The 19533-nt window shown below is 34.3% G+C and overlaps 1 protein-coding gene across 1 annotated transcript in view; it reads left to right on the top strand.

The window, feature by feature from the left end:
- Positions 1 to 19533, top strand: part of dock4 (dedicator of cytokinesis 4) — a 71273-nt gene that overhangs the window by 2201 nt on the left and 49539 nt on the right. The window contains exons 2-6 of the mRNA XM_052597310.1: positions 15849 to 15932; positions 16991 to 17031; positions 17253 to 17308; positions 17603 to 17699; positions 19027 to 19175. Of these exons, the coding sequence (XP_052453270.1) occupies positions 15849 to 15932; positions 16991 to 17031; positions 17253 to 17308; positions 17603 to 17699; positions 19027 to 19175 (427 nt within the window). The remainder of the gene's footprint in view (positions 1 to 15848; positions 15933 to 16990; positions 17032 to 17252; positions 17309 to 17602; positions 17700 to 19026; positions 19176 to 19533) is intronic.

The raw sequence follows: 19533 nt of genomic DNA, 5'->3' as shown, positions 1-19533 counted from the left end.
GTATTTTAATATTACAAACAAACAGCTTCTCACTTGACAAGACGTTAACTGATGGACTGGAGTGGTGTGGATTGCTTGTAAATTATTTTGATGTTTTTATCAGCTGTTTGGACTCTCATTCTGACGGCACCCATTCACTGCAGAGGATCCATGGTGAGTCATCTGTAGATTTCTCCACATCCGTTCCTATTATTCAAGCAGTGTTGAGTGAGAAATAAATGTCAATTTAAAGCAATAGTTCACCCCAAAATATATATTTTTTCATAGATTCATCATTTAGTCACCCTCCTGTCATTTGAAACATGTATGACTTTCTTTTAAACATCTGCTTCTTAAAAACATTTGAACGAAAACAAGACGTTTTGAAAGTCAATGAAGTCCAGTGTTGTTTTGGACACCAGTTTATTGTACTATATGGATGAAAACAGTTCAAACATGAGAATTTATATTTTTTTCGTTGTGTATGTTCCTTTAAAATCACGTCATTCTGAATGTCTTCTCTGCATCCCTGCTGAATTTAGACGTTGATCGACTTGTGATGAAAACCACCATGTGGAATCTGCAGGGAACAGCTGGGTACAGACAGTTTGACAAGTCCATATTGGTTTATAATTACGCCGTAATGCTCTGAGCATTTAATAACAATTGAAAGCTAATGTCAGCAGCACGTAATACTTTTCTTGTTACTTCTTGTTCCAGACTCCCACATCCACATCAGTACAATGTCACATCTCTTCTGATTGGTGAAGAAATTAGCATAATTAAAACATCCACCGCTTCACTTACCACCAGCCCAAAAAATGAGCTCGGTCAAACTATTTAGCAGTGGAGTCTGGGATCAGCGCATCCCGTTCCTGTGCTTCTCAGCTCGGATTTTTGATGCCAGCGCTTTCGTCATACAAATGAGGCTCTTGCTTTTCTTGGGCTCCTACTGTGCCCTGGTCAACAGGCACGCCGCCACTTCGAGAACGAGATAAGATTGACAGATAAAGCTAGAAGAGGCCTAGTCAGCTGCTACAGTAGATCTGTGAGGCATTGCTGGGAATTAAATGAGACTTCTAGTGCACACATATGCTCTGTTCCCAAACCTAGCGAGCATTTTAAGGCACCATGGGATGCAAAAAGCTGTTTCAAAGGGTTGGCAGCAACATTATGCAGCCATCTAGGATACCTAATTTTGGCCGAATCCTAAGGCAGCGCTGCATGTGTCCTTAACAGACAGGGCCATCCCAGAATTCATTGCTGCAGACTAAGTAAAAAAATCTTCCAAGATTCAAAAGAAATGTTTAAGCAAACCATTTGCATTAAACACCAAAAATTATCACTAAAATTAATTAGTCAATAGTCTTATTTCTATAAACAATCTCAGTCCATGTTTGTGTGCAGGGTATTTATTGCATTATATTTACCAACAACCCCTCCCCCAAAATACAATTTTTCAACACTTCGTAGACTTCGTAGACTTATTTAGGAGTTTATTAAAAAAATCATTGTTACAATCGGTTGTGTGACGGTCAATTTTTTAAGTTGCTATTTTAATGAACATTTGTATATTATATATTTTTACGCTTATTAAGGTAACACATTCTTATAGCAACATGTTAACGACAAACCCTTTTGGAAGCAGCTGTAAAATCGAGTCTTGTATATGCTTACTGTGAGTGAAAAAGATTGCTGAAGAATGAAAAATGTAGAATGGGAGTCAAGACATGCGCAAGTCCATACGCTTAATATAATGTTTGCTGTTACTGTTACAGTATTTTAAGTCTAATTCTACAATGTTTCACTCAGTATTCATGAGACAAGTTGCTACCTATGAAGAGCATTTCAAATCAGTCACTTAAGAATTAAGTTTCAATCCAGTTAGGATGCTGTCTATGTAGGAAGTAGATGGCAAGACAGCTCACTAGGTTTTGGAACACAGCTATACTTAGTATATGCTGACATATACTTAAAGATTTGTGAAAGCTTAAAGGTTTATTGCCCATAGCGAGCTTTCAGTGTTCAAATATCTGCATGTCGCAACAAGGTGTAAAAGTGTCAGTTGTGAGCTCTTTGAAACCGGTGATGTAGGAGCGTATTTTTTAAGATATCCTATCACTGCAAAGACTGAGTTTAGAGAGAGCAGGATATAGATTTAAATCATTCATGCTTATAACAATCTCAGCAGCTCATTTTGCATAATTCATTGTCATGTGTGCAGAACTCATTTCTGCATTTTACCACTTCAATAACATACTATGCTCTATATTCCCTGTCACTGCCAAAACAATCATTAGGGTTTTATTCTTCAGTTCAATCAGCTCATTCAGTATCCTATTGCTAGTAGCCACTCATATTATACTCACCCCCATAATTCCTTTCACCCTTAAGAAGAAAGCAAAAAGAAGCCAATATTGGTTTCATTTTTCTATGGCCTTGCCAGGAACAGGAATTTCTATGGATTTCAGTCTTTTGATTCTTTAGAGCTTTCTTCTAATATATCTCATGGGTTTAAAGTGATAGTTCACCCTAAAAATGACAGTTCTGTAATTGTTTCTCACACTAATGTTGTTCGAAATCCATGCAGTTTTTTTTGTGGAACACTAAAATTGATTTTTTCGTTTGTTGCAAATGCAGCTCATTCCAAGGTTAGGTATTAGTGTTTTTAAAGTATTAACTTAATATACCCTAATTATTTTATAAATGCATGTTATAGTGTGTACATTGCAAATTATTCATTTATGGATATGTTTCATGCATAAAAAAAATGGCTCAAAAAAGAAACTTTGCTAAAAAATGTACTCAACCAAGATATAGATGAGGCTGTTTCTTCATCAATCCTCTGCAGTGAATGGGTGCCGTCAGAATGAGAGTCTAAACGGCTGATCAAAACGTTACAATGACCATCAATTAACATCTTGTTAACCGAAAAGCTGTGTGTTTGTAGGAAACAAATCCATCAAGGTGTTTTAAGTTCAAACATCTTAATGGATCCTCTTTGCATAATGTTGCTTTCTCCAGTGGAAAAGTCATCTCGTCTGAATCAGGAGAGAAACATGCACAGATCGAGCACCATTTACAAGCCAAAACAGATCTAAGCAAATATGTTGGTAGATTTTGATGTGAGAGGACGACAGGGATGGACTTTTTCACTAGAGAAAGAATAATGGATATATATTTTGGCCAGAAGAGAAGGTTTAAAGTTAAAATGTCTTAACGAAAGATCTGTTTCATATGAAAATGCAACTTTTCTCTTCACAAGATGTTGATTGATGAACTGGAGTTGCATGGATTACTTGTGGAGTAATGGATTGGTATCCATTACTGTTGACACCAATATAAAAAAAAATTGTAAATCGGCCAATTACTAATTAAAGTATGGAAAGTGCTCTTTGTTTACAGTAGCTGAGTAAAGTTTTTTTAGTCCTCAACAAGTTATTTGCAGCTGTAGATTTCAAATTACATGTGATTTTTTAAATCTCCAAAGATAAGAACAGATTATATGCGCTGGAGCCTGTCTGTCAGGTAGTTTACAGTGTGACTTGAACAGTTGTGCTCCTCGGTTGCTGTCAAAACGCATGTAGAGCATGGCTGTCTGTGTGGGAAGGGTTTGAAAAGGGCACTCGCTCGCCAAACTGCTGCCTTTGTGCTTGTTACCATCTGTCACAGATCGTCGGCTGTTTACTCTCACCTACAGGTTGGAGAAGTTGCATATGGTTTGTTTTTCTCAGAGAAACCTGTGAGGCCGTACTTGACATGGAGAATGAGACCTCGGAGTTATGTCAGATTTATTTTTGCCATGTTGTTGGACAGACCCAGTTGACAGGCTGGAAGTATGGTGCATTCAAGTCCTCCTGGGAAGTTAAAACATCAGAAGAATTCAACTTACTTTGGTTGGAGCAAAATAATAATGAATGTTTTCTACCAAATAATTCGGCAAGATTTACTCCACTTCAACAAAATGATGACTAAAGAATTTTTGCTTTTTTATGCTTTTATTCTGTTTATCGAGGTACTGTAAATTGAATTGTTATATATTCTATTGTAATTGCACAGTAGTAACGTATTTTGAATTTATAACAAGCTAGTTTTATTGCAAATGAAAAAAGTAATTAATTTCAACAAATTTGCCATCAGTACCGATGTTCTGTCTGTTGTGTCCATCCTATTTTCTCACTGACACCCAACTCAGAAAGTCTGGTTAAAAGTAGGGTTGGCGTTTTTGGAGAGGCTAACAATAGCAAGCTAGCTTTAAAAGCATAAGATCCCACCCTCCCTGCAAATCACTCTCTAAAGCCACGCCTCCTCCAAAACACATAAACGCGCACTGGCAGATCAGAGGCTAACTAGCAACATAATGAGAGACGGCATTTGTGGAGGGTTGAATGTGGGGCTGCAGGATATATCTATGACGAGTAGGATGGAGCGAGGCTGGTGGAGTGAATGATAGCGAAACCTGCACCACTCACCGGTCTCGAGTCCCACAGTGGAGCTCCGGAAGGATAAAAGGAGGAGTGTCGACTATTTGTTGTTTTGGTTCTGTTTGTGCGCGGCAGTCGTCCGTGAGGGGCTGTTGCGCTGTTTTCAGGGTTCTATTTGTTTATTTGTTTATTTAAATGGTTTAAATGTTCGCAGGTTCCCACCTCCTTCTTCCTGACCTACGAACTTTGTTACAATATCGGTTTAGCGATGACATTGCGATGTGCACATCTGCGATAGAATGTGCGATGTTCAGTATACTGATAGTACACTGATTAGTATACTATCTGTTTTTCTTTGCTCACACACAGACACTGCATCTACAGTGGACGCGACAGCTGTCGTGTAGCGCTTCCCCGCGCCGCAACATCTAAAGTCTGTTTACACAAGACAGATTCACGTGAACACATGTAACTGCTTCATAGCAGTTTAATGTTCCGGTTGCTTTCTGTTGCTAATCATGTTAATCAAACAACAAAACACAGAGAGAAAAATCCCTTTTGTAGCTTTAACAGATTTATTAGATTTAATTTATACAGTGAAGTCTATGCAGTGTTATTTTAATTCAATTTCTGACCTGAATACTATTAGACTTACCTGAAAAATATAAAGCACTGTTTATTTCATTTGTATCATTGTTCTGTTATATTTATCTTGTAATTTGTTTATATTCTATGCTAATTTGCTCACCTACAAAATCACCCCGATCATTCATAAGGCCTATATATTTTTTTCAAATAGAACTATTCAAGTCATCTTGTTTTTTTTTTCATATCACAATATATATAACAGAAAAACAAAATATCGCAATGTGAGTTTTTCCAATATCGTGCAGCTCTAGTTGAATGCAATGCTATTGAATTATCTCATGTCTCATTCACCGGTGAGAAAACATTATAGTACAAAGTGCATAATAATACAATAATAACGCTGCCTTTTCTCATGGAGCGTGCTGATGACGTATCCTTTCTACATGAACTGGGTGTGTGGAGGTATCCAAATACATATGTTGACAGGCAGGTAGGACAGCCTATCATAGCTCTCACACCAAGGAATATTATTGGACGAACATTTTGATCAGATTGCATTGATCAGATTGATGGCACAAGGTGATAACGCAGTACTGAAATGTGTTACATGCTCTTGGCTTTCTCGGACTGTCAAGTACAGTTTCTCTGTCTTCTGTAACATTAGAACAATTCCCAAAAGTGAATTAGCTGTGTGTTTTCCACCATTCTCCTCCAGTTCTTTCTCTCCGTCTCAGTTGTTCTCTCTCTGGGCATTCTGGTAATAACGGCCGTCCTGTGCTCCGTGGAGAATAGCTACAAGACATTCCCATCTGAGTGCCACGCTTCACTAATGAACACAGACTACAAACACGTTTAGGCTCAATTCAGTTAGCAGAAAATCATCTGAGAATTCTTTCTTATAGAATTTTGAAACTGTGAAGTAGTACTATTGATTAATGAAATATTTATTCACTTACCTTTCTTCACTTAAATAATGACTCTTTTCAAACAAGTTTCCAGAACACTTATCCTGCCTGTCATTGGTCTGACAAACAGAAAGCTACGCCCCCAACTCACGTGATTGGTTGAGCCACTGTTGCTATGTCAGGGTGGTCAGATTCTTAAACAAATAGTAATGTTTTGATAGTGCCTCAGTGCCTCATTTTGCTCTTTTGTGGGGGAAAAGTTACTGTTATCAAATAGCCTTTGTAAAAAAGTCATATTTGATTTCTCACAGAAATGATTTATTAATCTAAAAGTTGTTTGTGCATCATAAAGGCCTGTATTTATTGTAAGGTAGATGTCTTTATGGGGATGGGGTTTGTTATTTTAGAACCAATGTAGGACCTTCGCTGTTTTATATGCAAATGAAGTGTTAATATAGAAAGATGTTGCACTCTGGGAGTGAACAGAACAAAGCCAAATATGTGAGAGATGTAATATCAAAAATAATGTTCTCATTAGTGCACACGAGGGCTGAGTCTGGGAATGATTACACATCAAATGAGAAAACACACTGCTGGTGTACCTCTGGTGCTTGATTTTTATTAAAGTTGTTTGTTTTAGAGACGTGCTGAGCCATGTTCAGTAGGGGTGTAACGATTCATTCATTTTCTCGATGCATCGATTACAAACTCTGTCGATTCATATGCATCAATCTTGAAACATGATTTTTGGATCGTGAATCGCCGACCTTGGACAGTAATCGATTGAAAATGCTAAGAATCGAATGAATCGCGATTTCTATAGCGATTCAATGCTTTCAAAATGTATACACATTAAATTACTACACGCACGAATTAATGGAGACCTTGAAGAGTGTTCGTGAATCGTGCCTCTTATCTGTCCTTCACCAGCTCCACTGTTTAACCCCGGAGACTATTGCATGGACGGAGCAGGAATCTAAGTGTCTAAATCATACGCACAGATCCATTGAATGATAAATGTTTTTAAACAATGCGGATGAACCGAATATACGAAGGAAACTTTTAAAATTAACCACAGCATTAACAACGACCTTGAAATAAGAGCGCGAGATTTATCTGATAATCAGATGCATGGAAGTAGCGTTTGTTTCATCAGCAAACAGACAGAACCATTCGTTGATGGAGAGGAAAAGTTAAATAGATATGAAGACGTTTTCACACTGAAAGAGAAGCGATCTCGCTCTCATAGACGTGCCAGGCTATATCTGCAGCTAAACTGAATAAAAGCAGAATTGAGCTGATGAAACAAAAAAAAAAACACAAACAATTTATGAATGATGCAGTGCTAATTGACATTTATTACAGTACAGAAACTATAAAGTATATTTTCTACCTTATTCTGTGAAGAAAATTTAAATAATTGCTAATTAAATGTAGCCTAGTATATAAAACAATCATAAAATTGCCATTAGGAAAAAAATATTGATTACAAATGATTGATTATTGTCCAGCAGTGTATTTGATTTATTACAGCTATTTAAAAGTAATTAAAAAAGAAGATAATTCCTTGTAAAAAAAAAAAAAAATTATAATAATAATAGTTATTATTATTATATAGGCTACATACATAAAATGATTGTATTTGACATTTCTGTCACTTCTGAAATTATGGCTACGCCCCTGGTGTGACAAAATGTTAGCTTATACATAATACTCTTTAAGCTCTTTTTTAAAAACTTGGCTTACATAAATTTTTACGTATGCCATGTCGCATCATTAAACTAGCATTTAACAATGGACAAAAGTGGGTTTTTTTTATTTTATTTTTTTCTAACCTATGGTTCTCTAACCATAAATGCTACTGTAATTTGCCCCCTGACTAAGCATTTAAAGAATTTAGTAGAAGCATTTAAATAATCCCGTGAATGCACTTAAAGAATGCAGAATCAAATCGTTCTAATCGAATCGAATCGAATTTAATTGTGAATCGAATCGAATTGAATCGTTCTAAATTTGCAAAAATCATTGTTGAATCGAATCGAAAACCTATGAATCGTAATCGAATCGAATCGCTGCCTTGCCAAAGATTCACAGCCGTAATGTTCAGCCAATATCTTGAACTTGTGTCATACATTGCATGTTGAATGCAATGTATGCAGCATCTGTATTGACTGAATTTGTAAAAGTTTTATACATATATATTTTTTTATTTAGATAAAACCAAGTTCCTTGTACAAAATACCATTGTATTGTACAGTTACAGTAGAAAATATATAATTTTTTCAGTTAAATTCATAGAATTTTTGTTAATTTATTACTTTTCAATTCAATTAATATAACCTTCTTTATATAACCACTTTAAGAATGTTTTTATTCATCCTGTTTAGTTAAAAAAATCTTTCTGAATTTTATGTAGAAATGTTACTTTGCCATCTTACTCCAACCAGAGTTATTAAACAATTAACTAAACCTGAAACAAAAACCTCAACCCAAAAAAAATAAATACATTTTTGTCACTTGAAATAATTTTTTTTTAATTGTTTATCTAGTTGACAAGGCAGCAATTTTCATTTCACTTCATGGTTTAACTTTATGAAACGTAAAAAAAATTTTTTTTATTTAATATATGCAAAAAACTTACTAAAACTAAAATTTTAATGAAAACAGAACATTTAAAAATCTTTTTAAAAATATTAATAAAAAATAAAAAGGTGTGATACTAAAACAACACTGTTATAGCTGTGTGGAGTAATTATAAATACACATACAAGTAGAATTTATAAATGATGAAATAACAAACAACAATAATAATTTAATCTTTCATGATTAAAAAAATAAGAATTATGATAATAACATTGATTGCAACTACTGCTACTAATTATTATTGCTGTGTTATCTAATAATTTAGCTATCAATTCTAATTATGTTTAATCATTGTTTTTAAATAAAAATGTTAAATTGAAATTCCAAAAGAAACAATCATATAATCAAAAACATTATAAAACACCTGAAATATTTGTGATTTATTTTGCTTACAAAAAAATTCCCCGCAATTTAACTTTTGAATGGCTGTCATTGGAGAAATAGGAATAATTGCAGCAAAGGGGCTGTGCTGTCCAGCTAATCCTGAACCCATTGTGTTCAATAGGTGTCCAATCCTAGCCTCGCTCACAACACTGCAGGACTGATCCCAGTGTTTCCATACAAACCTCCCTCCCATTAGCAATCTAAGTGTTGTGTTGGTATCTCTGTGTATCAGCAGTATGTCTGTTCACACCCTGCCTTCGGCTGGTATCATCCTCTCTAGAGGCTGACTCAATACAACATTACAGCTAGCGTCAAAAAGCAATATGAAGAGAGGTTAGTGAGCACTCCCATCCATCACCCTGACACACAGACAGATATCAGCGAGCTCTGACTGTCTACAGAGGATTCTGCCGTGGTTTAATGCCCTGACATCAGCCATTTACTGTCTCTGGTAACACTGATAAATGACATTTGCAGTGAATACATTAGTACATGTAAATATAGTAAGTAATGATGGTTTTAAAAATACAGTATAAGTGTTTTGTGGAAAGTTGTATTGCATCAGATCTGTAGGATTCGCAGCTGTTCTTTCTATGAGGACTGCAGGTGCAGGTGTTCTGGGGTCAGTTGATGGTACCTTCAGTTGCCGAATCAGATCAGATCTGTGTTTTTCAGGCGAACATAGATGAGATCTTGTGAGAATGACAGTCGTGGAAGCATCAAACTATTCAGTTATTTTATGCATTATGTGATTGTATTATAACAAAAGTGTGCATTTGAATTCACAACATCCATTCAAGTTACATTTCACCTGTATAACTGTGTAACAGTAAATTATTTGTAGTAGTTTTTGCAAAGAAAATATTACATTAAAATAGAAATATATTTATATATAAATATCATGCAAACTATATATATAAAATTATTAATGTTATATACGTTACATTTTATTATAATTTCTAGTTATTATTATAAGTGTAAAAAGCAAAGAAAATTCAAATTTAAATGGACATAATATATTCATATATAATTAGGTTATGTACTTTTACATATAATTATTTGTATATATTTACTATATATATGGAATATTTATATGTTGATATTTTTTATGAAAAAATATTTTGAAAAATGCAAGGTATGCTTCAAAATATTTCTTTTTGTAAAGTAGCAATGAAAATAATATGATATGATCATGCTCAGATATGATAGTTATTTTTATGTTATGATTGATAATCAATAGGTAATTGATATTGAAATGTTAAACTTTGTGTAAATATAAAATTAATTAATTAATTAAGTGGATTTAGGCATCACAACATTTTAAAGTACAGTATGAAAAAATAAATATTATTTTCAAGATTATACTCAACAACATGTTAAATAAAAAATGAAGTACGTTTTAGTAAAAAATAAAATTTAAATGATTTCTATTTAAAAATAAAATAAAAATTAATAAATAAAACAAAGTCATTTGTTTAAAGTGCTATAAGTAAATTTAGCATTAACACTATGAAAAACTAAATATTATTTTTGAGATTATACTCAAGAGCATTTTAAAATTATTAGTGTTTTTAAATGTTTACTTTAAGTGATCATAAGATTACAGCAAATGTAACATAAATTTAAATAAACACTGACTCAAATATACAATACTGTTTTTGATTTAAAAACCTATAATATCGGTGATAACCGATAACTGACCACATTAATAATATGCATATTTGACTGATTATAAGTATTATGAATACACAGGCTAGAAAGCTTTATACAATTGTTACACGTTGTTCTTAGAGTTCATACCAGCCTAACTTGAAGAAAACTGATTTCTGTGGGTAACCTTTGAGCACAGCAGAGGAAATGTGCCAACACATCAACCGGAGTGATGCAATGAGCAGCAGCGCAGTCCATCACGACCTGTTTCCCAAACATACCCAACTCAAAAATGTGCGATGTGTGATATTCTTCATATCCACAGAGATTTTGCCGAACATGCATCATTTTATGCAGTCTATAAATGTGGCCACATTAATGAATGCTACCTTAACCTTTCTAAATCGCTTCGATGTGTAATAGCAGCCGTTTTACTGCACTGTGACTGTAGACAGGCTCATCGTTATAGGCGTCCGGACGGCTCTTTGCACCTGGTCAGGGTTATGCGAGACGGGCCTCTGGCTGCCCTGTCTCTCTGCCAAACAGCAGTGTGTGTCCACAGCGCTGACAGCAGGACCGTGGGAAAGCGTTTAGCACAAGTGCACAGCTCAGACGGGTTTGCCCGTCCTGTTACAACGGAGCTTTTGTCACTCCCGTTGGCAGTGGCTGAGGTTCAAATAGATTTAAGCTGTAATAAAATGTAATATTTGACTCTGTGAACTGTGCATTTCCTGTGTGACTGCTGTTTGCTCATAATATTGATTGCTGAGATGCTGGGGTGTTATGGGTGGATGTCAGGGTGTTGCTATGTGGTCACTAAGTGAAAATCAAATTGTCGTTGTTTTTTTGTGTGTTAATCGCTCAATCTGGTTCACAAAATAAGCAGATTAATTAGCTTCATCAGAATTAATATAAATATAACAAATCCTTAATCCAGTAATCACCAGGACTGTCCTCGACTAGGATTTTTCTGGTCGTCAACGAGCAGTGTTTTATTTATTTATTTATTTATTTTTTTAAGCATTAGTTGACTAATCGCACGTTTATTAATAATGCATTTAAATCTTTATAATGAGCCTTTAATTGCCTTCATAGCCTAATAAGTGCTCAAGCACTTTTTTTTTTACATAATATATGTGTGTGTACTCTGTATATTTATTATGTATGTATAAAAGCACACACATACAGCATATATTTTGAAAATAATGACTTGTATTTATAAGTGTGTGTGTGTGTATATATATATATATATATATATATATATATATATATATATATATATATATATATATTAGGGCCGGGACTCGATTAAAAAAATTAATCTAATTAATTAGAGGCTTTGTAATTAATTAATCGAAATTAATCGCATTTTAATCGCATATAAATATTTGATCTGAGAACAGTAAGAAGTAATTTTTTTTCACATGGATTTATAGTATACCATTGAATAATGACTGAATACATAAGCTTAAGCAACAAAATATTGTTTATTTTTGTTCTACCAAGTCTAGCAGACCAGTGCAATTTTTGCCATGAAGTGTAGCAATAGCATATTTAGAAACAATTTAGAAATAGTACATTTCAGAAATTCAGGAAGCTTATAGGTGCTGGAACCTTCTGTAAAGAGTTTTTTAAGTAAAACACAATACTGTCAATTACATTCAGAACATTGGAAACACTGACTATTAGAAAACATCTCTCTGTTGCTTCAGAGGCCATAACATACTAACTCCAACTCTCAATAACCTTGGCCAAAACAATAACGAGTTCAACATAAACTGTTGCACCAACAAAATAATATATAGTTCAACATAAAGTGTAAAGTCCACGCTAGCTGCTATATGTTTTGCGTTGAGGTGATACTTGAGGCTCGATGTGCTGCAGTGATATGAGCATAGACAGTAAAAGAAATGGACACAGCGACCCCATTGGAACTCAATTGAGACAAATGAAGCCCAGTTTTAGCGTTTTTTTAGCACTTCCCTTTCTGACGCGCAGACTCAAACGAAGCTTGACGACGTCAGCAACCTGTCTGACAGATGTAAATCTTCTAGTAGCTGTGAATGCAAACTGCCATCGTTAATCTTGCAGAGACGGCGAGCTTGAGCGGGGAGTTCTTTGTCGTGAGTGAGCAGGAGTAAGTATTCTGATTAATTATTTTGTATAGTATTTTAAAATGTAACGCCAGTACGCCATATTAAGTTAATTGCCTGCGAGCTTCTCCTCCTGTCTGTACGGTAATGCGACAGAGAGCCGAGTGGTTATGACGCAATCGTTAGCCTATTTTTTACAAAAACTGTTTATACGGGGCCATAATGTAACATAGAAGGTAATGGAGCCCTTTATACATTTTCGTGTATCTTTAGAAATAAATAATGGACAAACAGAGTCTTTAAACGCCTCAGATGTAAAGTTATTCGCCGTCAAAGTGACGCCAAAATGAATGGGAGTCAATGGGAATGCTAACGCAAGTGAAGTTCTGCTAAAAGATGGCAGCCCCCACCCGACTTCAACTTCCGGTCGAGTTCCTTGCCCCTTGGATATGAGGAGCGAACGCTAGTTGGTGCTTCAGTATAATCGGTCCGACGAAACTCATCCAGTGAGAAACGTTCCGCGGTGCAAAAATAAGTTATTAAAAATGCGGGAATTTTTTTTTTTGTAATTAATTAATCTTAGTTAACGCGTTATTTTTTGTGTAATTAATTAATCTCAATTAACGCGTTAAAGTCCCGGCCCTAATATATATATATATATATATATATATATATATATATATATATATATATTTCTAAAATATATTTTTCTTAAAAATGTTTTAAAATCGTACCATTTGGTTAGCTATTTTATAATCCATTACAGTGTCAAAAACAATCGTAGCAAAATGGCAGCAGCTGTGTTTGTATGAAACGAGAGCAAGTCCGCAATACAAGGGTGAAATAATTAAACAATTGTACACCATTTAGAATCAAGTTTTTATATTTTATTACCTAAACAAACACAAAGCTTTCACCAAGAAACAAATAGTTGAAGCAAGAGTACAGCGCCGACTACTGTTACCCGGATGAGCCGGTGTTATTAGCTTTTACCGGATGTTATCGAGGGTTAACATACCTCGGAATGTCAGGACTGACCAATCAGAATCAAGTATTCCACAGAGCCATGTCATAACTGTAATTACCTGTTCTAAAATGGTTGTTAATTAATGGAAAGATTGTTTTGATCAATTTAATGTTAATAGTAATTCAAATAATAATTTGCTAAATGGCTATAATTACTAGGGGTGTCACGATTTCGATTTTAAATCGAAATCGATCGAAATTAAGTCACAGTCTCGAACTTCGAATTAAAAAATGGAATCGTCGATGCTGCCACGCCCCCATGTTGTATGACGGCAAATCAATGACAAAAATAACCGAGCATTCAACTGATGCTGGCGCGCGCGCTATATGGCTTCCGCGAGAGGAAAACTGAATCGGATGCGAAGAAACGGGAGCCCGCGAGCTCATTTCAAACTCCCGCGCGCGCGTGACATGTACTCTGCGCGCAATAAAAGCCCTCGCGCGCGCATGCTCATTCCCCACATCCTCGCGCTCGATCATCTCACCTCTGCTCGCGCGAACAATTTTATTTTTGTCAGTCGTGGGGCGGGGCTTGCTGTTTTAGTTGTTATCTCAAATGTCATTGGTTATTCCCCTTTTCCTAAAGTCAGTATTCGACGCCTGTTAGAAAATGAGTAATAATTCACTTGACTTGACCCATGACTTCATCAGTGGACCAGATACATGCGAGTAATAATTTCTTTTGCTTGTTTAATTTATTTTTGTCTTTAATGTAATTTAATGCATTGTTTATAGAGTAGATCTTTTTGTAGATACTTGATTAACTGGAATTCTTCTGATTGCTAGTGATTGCAGTCTTGTAATAAGAGATACACATATTTTACAGACTGTAATAATGCACACACACACACACACATATATATATATATATATAAATGAATGACAGTGAAGTGTTTAACAAGTGTTTTATCTTTAATCTTTTAAATAGATACGTCGTAATATTTGAAGGTTAGTTTAGTCATTTTTTATTGTTTTTGTTTGTTTTGTTATGAACTTGAATGTCATCTTTTGTGAAGAAGACTGCACTTACAAAAGAGAAACTGGATGGCAGTTTATTTTAAGTTTTCAATTGACTAAAGATATAAGTTATTGTTACATTATGTTGTTAATAAAAGTTTTAAATTTGACAGTGCAATGTGGTACATTGCAAACAAAGGTCAGATATTATATTACATAAAAGTCTAGTTTGAAAAATGACAATCTGTGCTTTAAAGAGAATAAATGTAAAAATCGAGAATCGAATCGAATCGTTACCTTAGAATCGAAAATGCAATCGAATCGAGGATTTGGAGAATCGTGACACCCCTAATAATTACCCATTTTATCCATAGAAACCACACAAATAGAAATCACACAAAATATCCTTTAATAAAACAGATCATGATGACATTAACCTTGCTCATACTTGGTATCTGATTGGAAAGCGTGCTTGCAGTGTCTCTGCTGGATTCAGGCCGGATGCTGTGTGTTTGTTTCAGCATCTATTAATGCGCATCACTGACAGGCAGCGAGCTCAGCAACACATCCCGTCTTTAAAAGCTGACACGGCTGTTTCGGCAGCCTGCTTAACCTCTGAGCAGTGTCAAATCTCTGGCGGGTTTGGTTTCTGCACATGATTATTTATTTATTTCCATGTCAGAATATTTCCTAACCCACTTGATATGCAAATGAGCACTCCACATTAACATATTTGTGCATAAAGAATCTAGGCGTGTGAATGCAAAAAGCAGTTGATGGGTTGAGCCTGTGTGCTCCTGTGTGGAGAGATCTTGTACTTGTTATGTAACTCATGCTTAGGGATGTGACTCAGGGTTTATTTAGGAAAGCAGTGAGATAATGTTAATAATCAGATTAAAATAAGTGCAGATCTAAGCATTGTGTTGTGTGGTTTATTTTTTTAGGGAATGTGTGGAACGCTGGGTTGTGTGTTATTTAGAAGTGAATTGAGAATGACTTTAAAATCCCTGTTCCTGAATTCAGAGTCAATGTTGAACATAATGTTGATATCACGAGCTAAAGATGGTTTCCATCTCTTCCATGCAAAAGTTTTGAGAAGACAGACGGTTTTGTCTCATTGTGGTCTGTCAGAGCCGTTACTTTACTCAGGAGTCACACTTTTTTTTTTTTACTTACTGTTTGCTTTTTTTCCCCTTCAGTGCTGGCCAATTTTCGAGGAATGGTTCAGCATGGACTTCCGCTGGAGATCGGTGACACGGTGCAGATTTTGGAGAAATGTGAAGGTAGTTGTTGTTGTTCTCTTTAGAGCTGCATAAACTCAGCTCTGGAGACTGATTCTGTTGAATTTATTTTTTGAGATTCAGTCAGTCGGTTGTAGATAGTAGCATAGTGTTTTTCTTTATGACTCCATAAAATTAAATTCTTACTATTTTAACATTGTTTACATCTTTTTGGGTAATGTTTGGGTGTTTCTTCAACTAGAAGACACTGCAGCAAAAGAAGCCACTGACGTGTCTTTTTTTCCGTCAAAATCCTTTTTTTCCCTTTATAATATAAATTTTATATATATTTAATTGATATATATTTCCCTATATATTTATTTATTATTTTTTTTTTTTACAAAGTTAAAGTTAAAGAGTATTAACAAAAATATAATTTATAATTTACTATATGTCTTTCTTGTCATAAAATACCCACAAAAGCTGGCATGGCAATAAAAGCCCACATTTTATATATGTTTTGTTTATATTAAATTATAGCTGTCAAGCAATTAATCGCGATTAGTTTTTATAATATATGTGTGTGTACTGTGTATATTTATTATGTATGTATAAATAAATACACACACATACAGTATATATTTTGAAAATATTTACATTTCTATATTTATATTTATGTAATTTATATTATATATAAATAAATTTAATATACGAACATAACATATTTTTCTGAAATGTATACATACTGTACATGTGTGTCTTTATGTATAAATAATAAATATACACAGTACACACACATGCATTATGCAAAAAAAAACGTTTATTTTTCTTTTGACAGCACTACTATATTTTACTTATTTTTATTAGATTTTTTAATATGTAATGTTTAATCATTTTTATTGTGTAAAAATACTTATTCAAATACAACTCTCATAAACCGCTCTTTTCACACTGAGCACTAGTATTTATTTTCATGTTCCACATGGTCAAAGTTGAAGAAACACTCTGTGAAACCAGTTCATTTTTGTACCACACACTTAAAGTTGAAACAGTTGGAAGTGTTTAATACGCTCTGCATTCTGCTGTTGAAATATGAAATGAGATTAAATATAATTTTGCAGGATGGTTCAGAGGATTCATCATAAAGAATCCAAACGTAAAGGTGAGAACAATCTTAATTTTACTTTACGTTTGACTTCGTAAATGTGCAAAAATTTCAATGATTTCTATATTTCTGTCCGTTTTTTTCTGTTTTTCTGTATTTTCATCCTCTGCTTTGACTCTCAGTACACTTCTACGCAGACGACAGTGCATGTCCGTTTACTCTTGTGTGTTTACATGCAGTAATTGGCTCATTAAATAACTTTTCCTTGTCTCTCCCAGGGAATATTCCCAAGCTCCTATATTCACCTCAAGAATGCCCACGTCAAGAACAAAGGGTACGAGTCCATGAAAAAAACCTGCATATTTACACATCTGTTTCAATTAAAAACATAAATCTAAAATTTCTTACATTTTATTGCATTATGCAACGAATAATATATCAATCCAAAATGACACGTCTGCTCTATTGAAGTGACAGTAGCCTTTGCTATCCCACAAGCCATTGCAAGTTTGCGGACACGTCCTTATGAGTCAGTGTTACTCCTCAGGGTCATGTGAGGTCGCTGCTCTCCACCTGGGGCTCATTCAGATGTGTGTGTGTGTGTGTGATTGTGTGTCATGTCCTGCAGGCAGTTTGAGACGGTCATTCCCACCGAGGACTCGGTCATTACAGAGATAACTATGACCTTGAGAGACTGGGGCAGCATGTGGAAGCAGCTCTACATGGTAAATATCACTCATTGTGCTGCGCTGAACAAATGCAGTTGCTTTAACTGTGGACATTTCATTTGTAAGTTCCTATTTTTATTATTAGTCTTGTTAGTGATCTATTCAGAAATAAATATTTTTACATTCCAAGCTCATTAAAAATCTAGAAGTATGATCTTTTAATATTTTATTTAATGTTATATGAATATTTAAAATGTGGTCTTTATTTGATTTGATATATCTGATTGTGCTAAAGTGGAACTGTTGTACTTTAGGAAACTTTAAATATCTTTAAAGACCAATATTATTTAAAGAGCATACAGTCTTCATCAATGGAGATATTAAAACACATTTTAGACTTAATATTAAGAAATTAAGTTACAAGTAATACTCCAAATAAAGTTTCATTATATTTTTCCATCAGCATATCTCAAGTGTTGTAATGTCAGTAAATATGTTAATAGATTTGAACTATACTTAATATGACATAAATGTATCTTACATATATTACTTTTTAACTAGGGATGTTTTTTATTACTTATCTGGTAATTGCAAAAATAAATCTTTCAGTTTAAAATTGTCTGGGAACCTGTATTTGCCCAAACTGTATTTTGCATTGTTTCTTAAAATTAAATAAATAACTAAATATTACCTCTTTAAAAGTTCTTGAAAAAAAAAAAAAGAAATTCATATTTTTATTCATCAAGGATGCATTAAATTGATCAAAACTGACAGTTATTTGCAAAGTTACAAAACATTTGAAATAAAAGATGTCTTGAACTTTCTAGTCATCAAAGAATACTGAAAAAATTATGTTGATAGATGGATGATAGATAAAATAAAATTGTGTTTATTTATTAGATACAAAAATATGTAAATATATAAACATTAATTTTTTTAAATAAAATTACATATTAATAAGATATACAGTATATATATATATATTTACAATATTTAAAATTATTTATTAATTAGAAAAAAAAGAATAAAATGTGTATTGATGTACATGACAGTTACTAAAATGTTCTTGTTTGTTTTTTTTCTCTCTTTGTTTCATGTTGCTTGTGTGCAATCTTATATTGTATTGTGATTTGTTTTAACCATTGCATTGTAAAACAAAAAACTAAAAAAAAAGTTACCAGGCAACTGGCCAGTAATTCAGTTTAATTTACCCAAGGACAAGTTGTATTCATTTAGAGCTTGGCATGTATTAATTAATAAGATGTAGTCTGAAAACTGTTTCTGCCCAAACTGTGCCAACTATATCCTTTTCTTAAACTCATTTAATTAAAAAGGTGAACACACTTTCTCTGTCACCCACTCATGTTTTTTCTCTGTCTCTCAGAGGAACGAAGGGGATCTTTTTCACAGACTGTGGCATGTGATGAATGAGATTCTGGAGCTGCGACAGCAGGTTCTGGTGGGCCACCTCACTCACGACCGCTTGAGTGACATCAAACAGCACATCACGGCACGGCTGGACTGGGGAAACGAGTGAGTTACACAGTCACACACCACAAATACAAACACTGTCATTGTCAGGAAGGTTGTGTGACAGCTTCAAAGCCTTGCAGAATCATTCAGTTTCATTCATTTATGCCATTAGAGTTTGGCTTTCCTGTCTTTGGCACACTGTGTATTTTTTCAGTGATTTTCAGCGAATGTGTTGTGCAGTACACATAAAGACAGTGGGTGGACCGCCGTGGTGGGGACAGCGATGATCAACTGCCGGCAAATGCTGGCCAATCTGTCAGCCATGCGCTTGAAGGCATATATATGTGATTTTTCTAAAAAAATAAAATAATTTGCAGATGGTAATAACGAGTGGGACGTGTTACGTATGGTTTTTTGG

The sequence above is a fragment of the Carassius gibelio genome, chromosome B25 (genome assembly GCF_023724105.1).
Source record: "Carassius gibelio isolate Cgi1373 ecotype wild population from Czech Republic chromosome B25, carGib1.2-hapl.c, whole genome shotgun sequence".
Lineage (NCBI taxonomy): Eukaryota > Metazoa > Chordata > Actinopteri > Cypriniformes > Cyprinidae > Carassius > Carassius gibelio.
The sequence above is the reverse complement of the archived record's forward strand: the minus strand, read 5'-3'. Positions and strand labels throughout refer to the sequence as shown.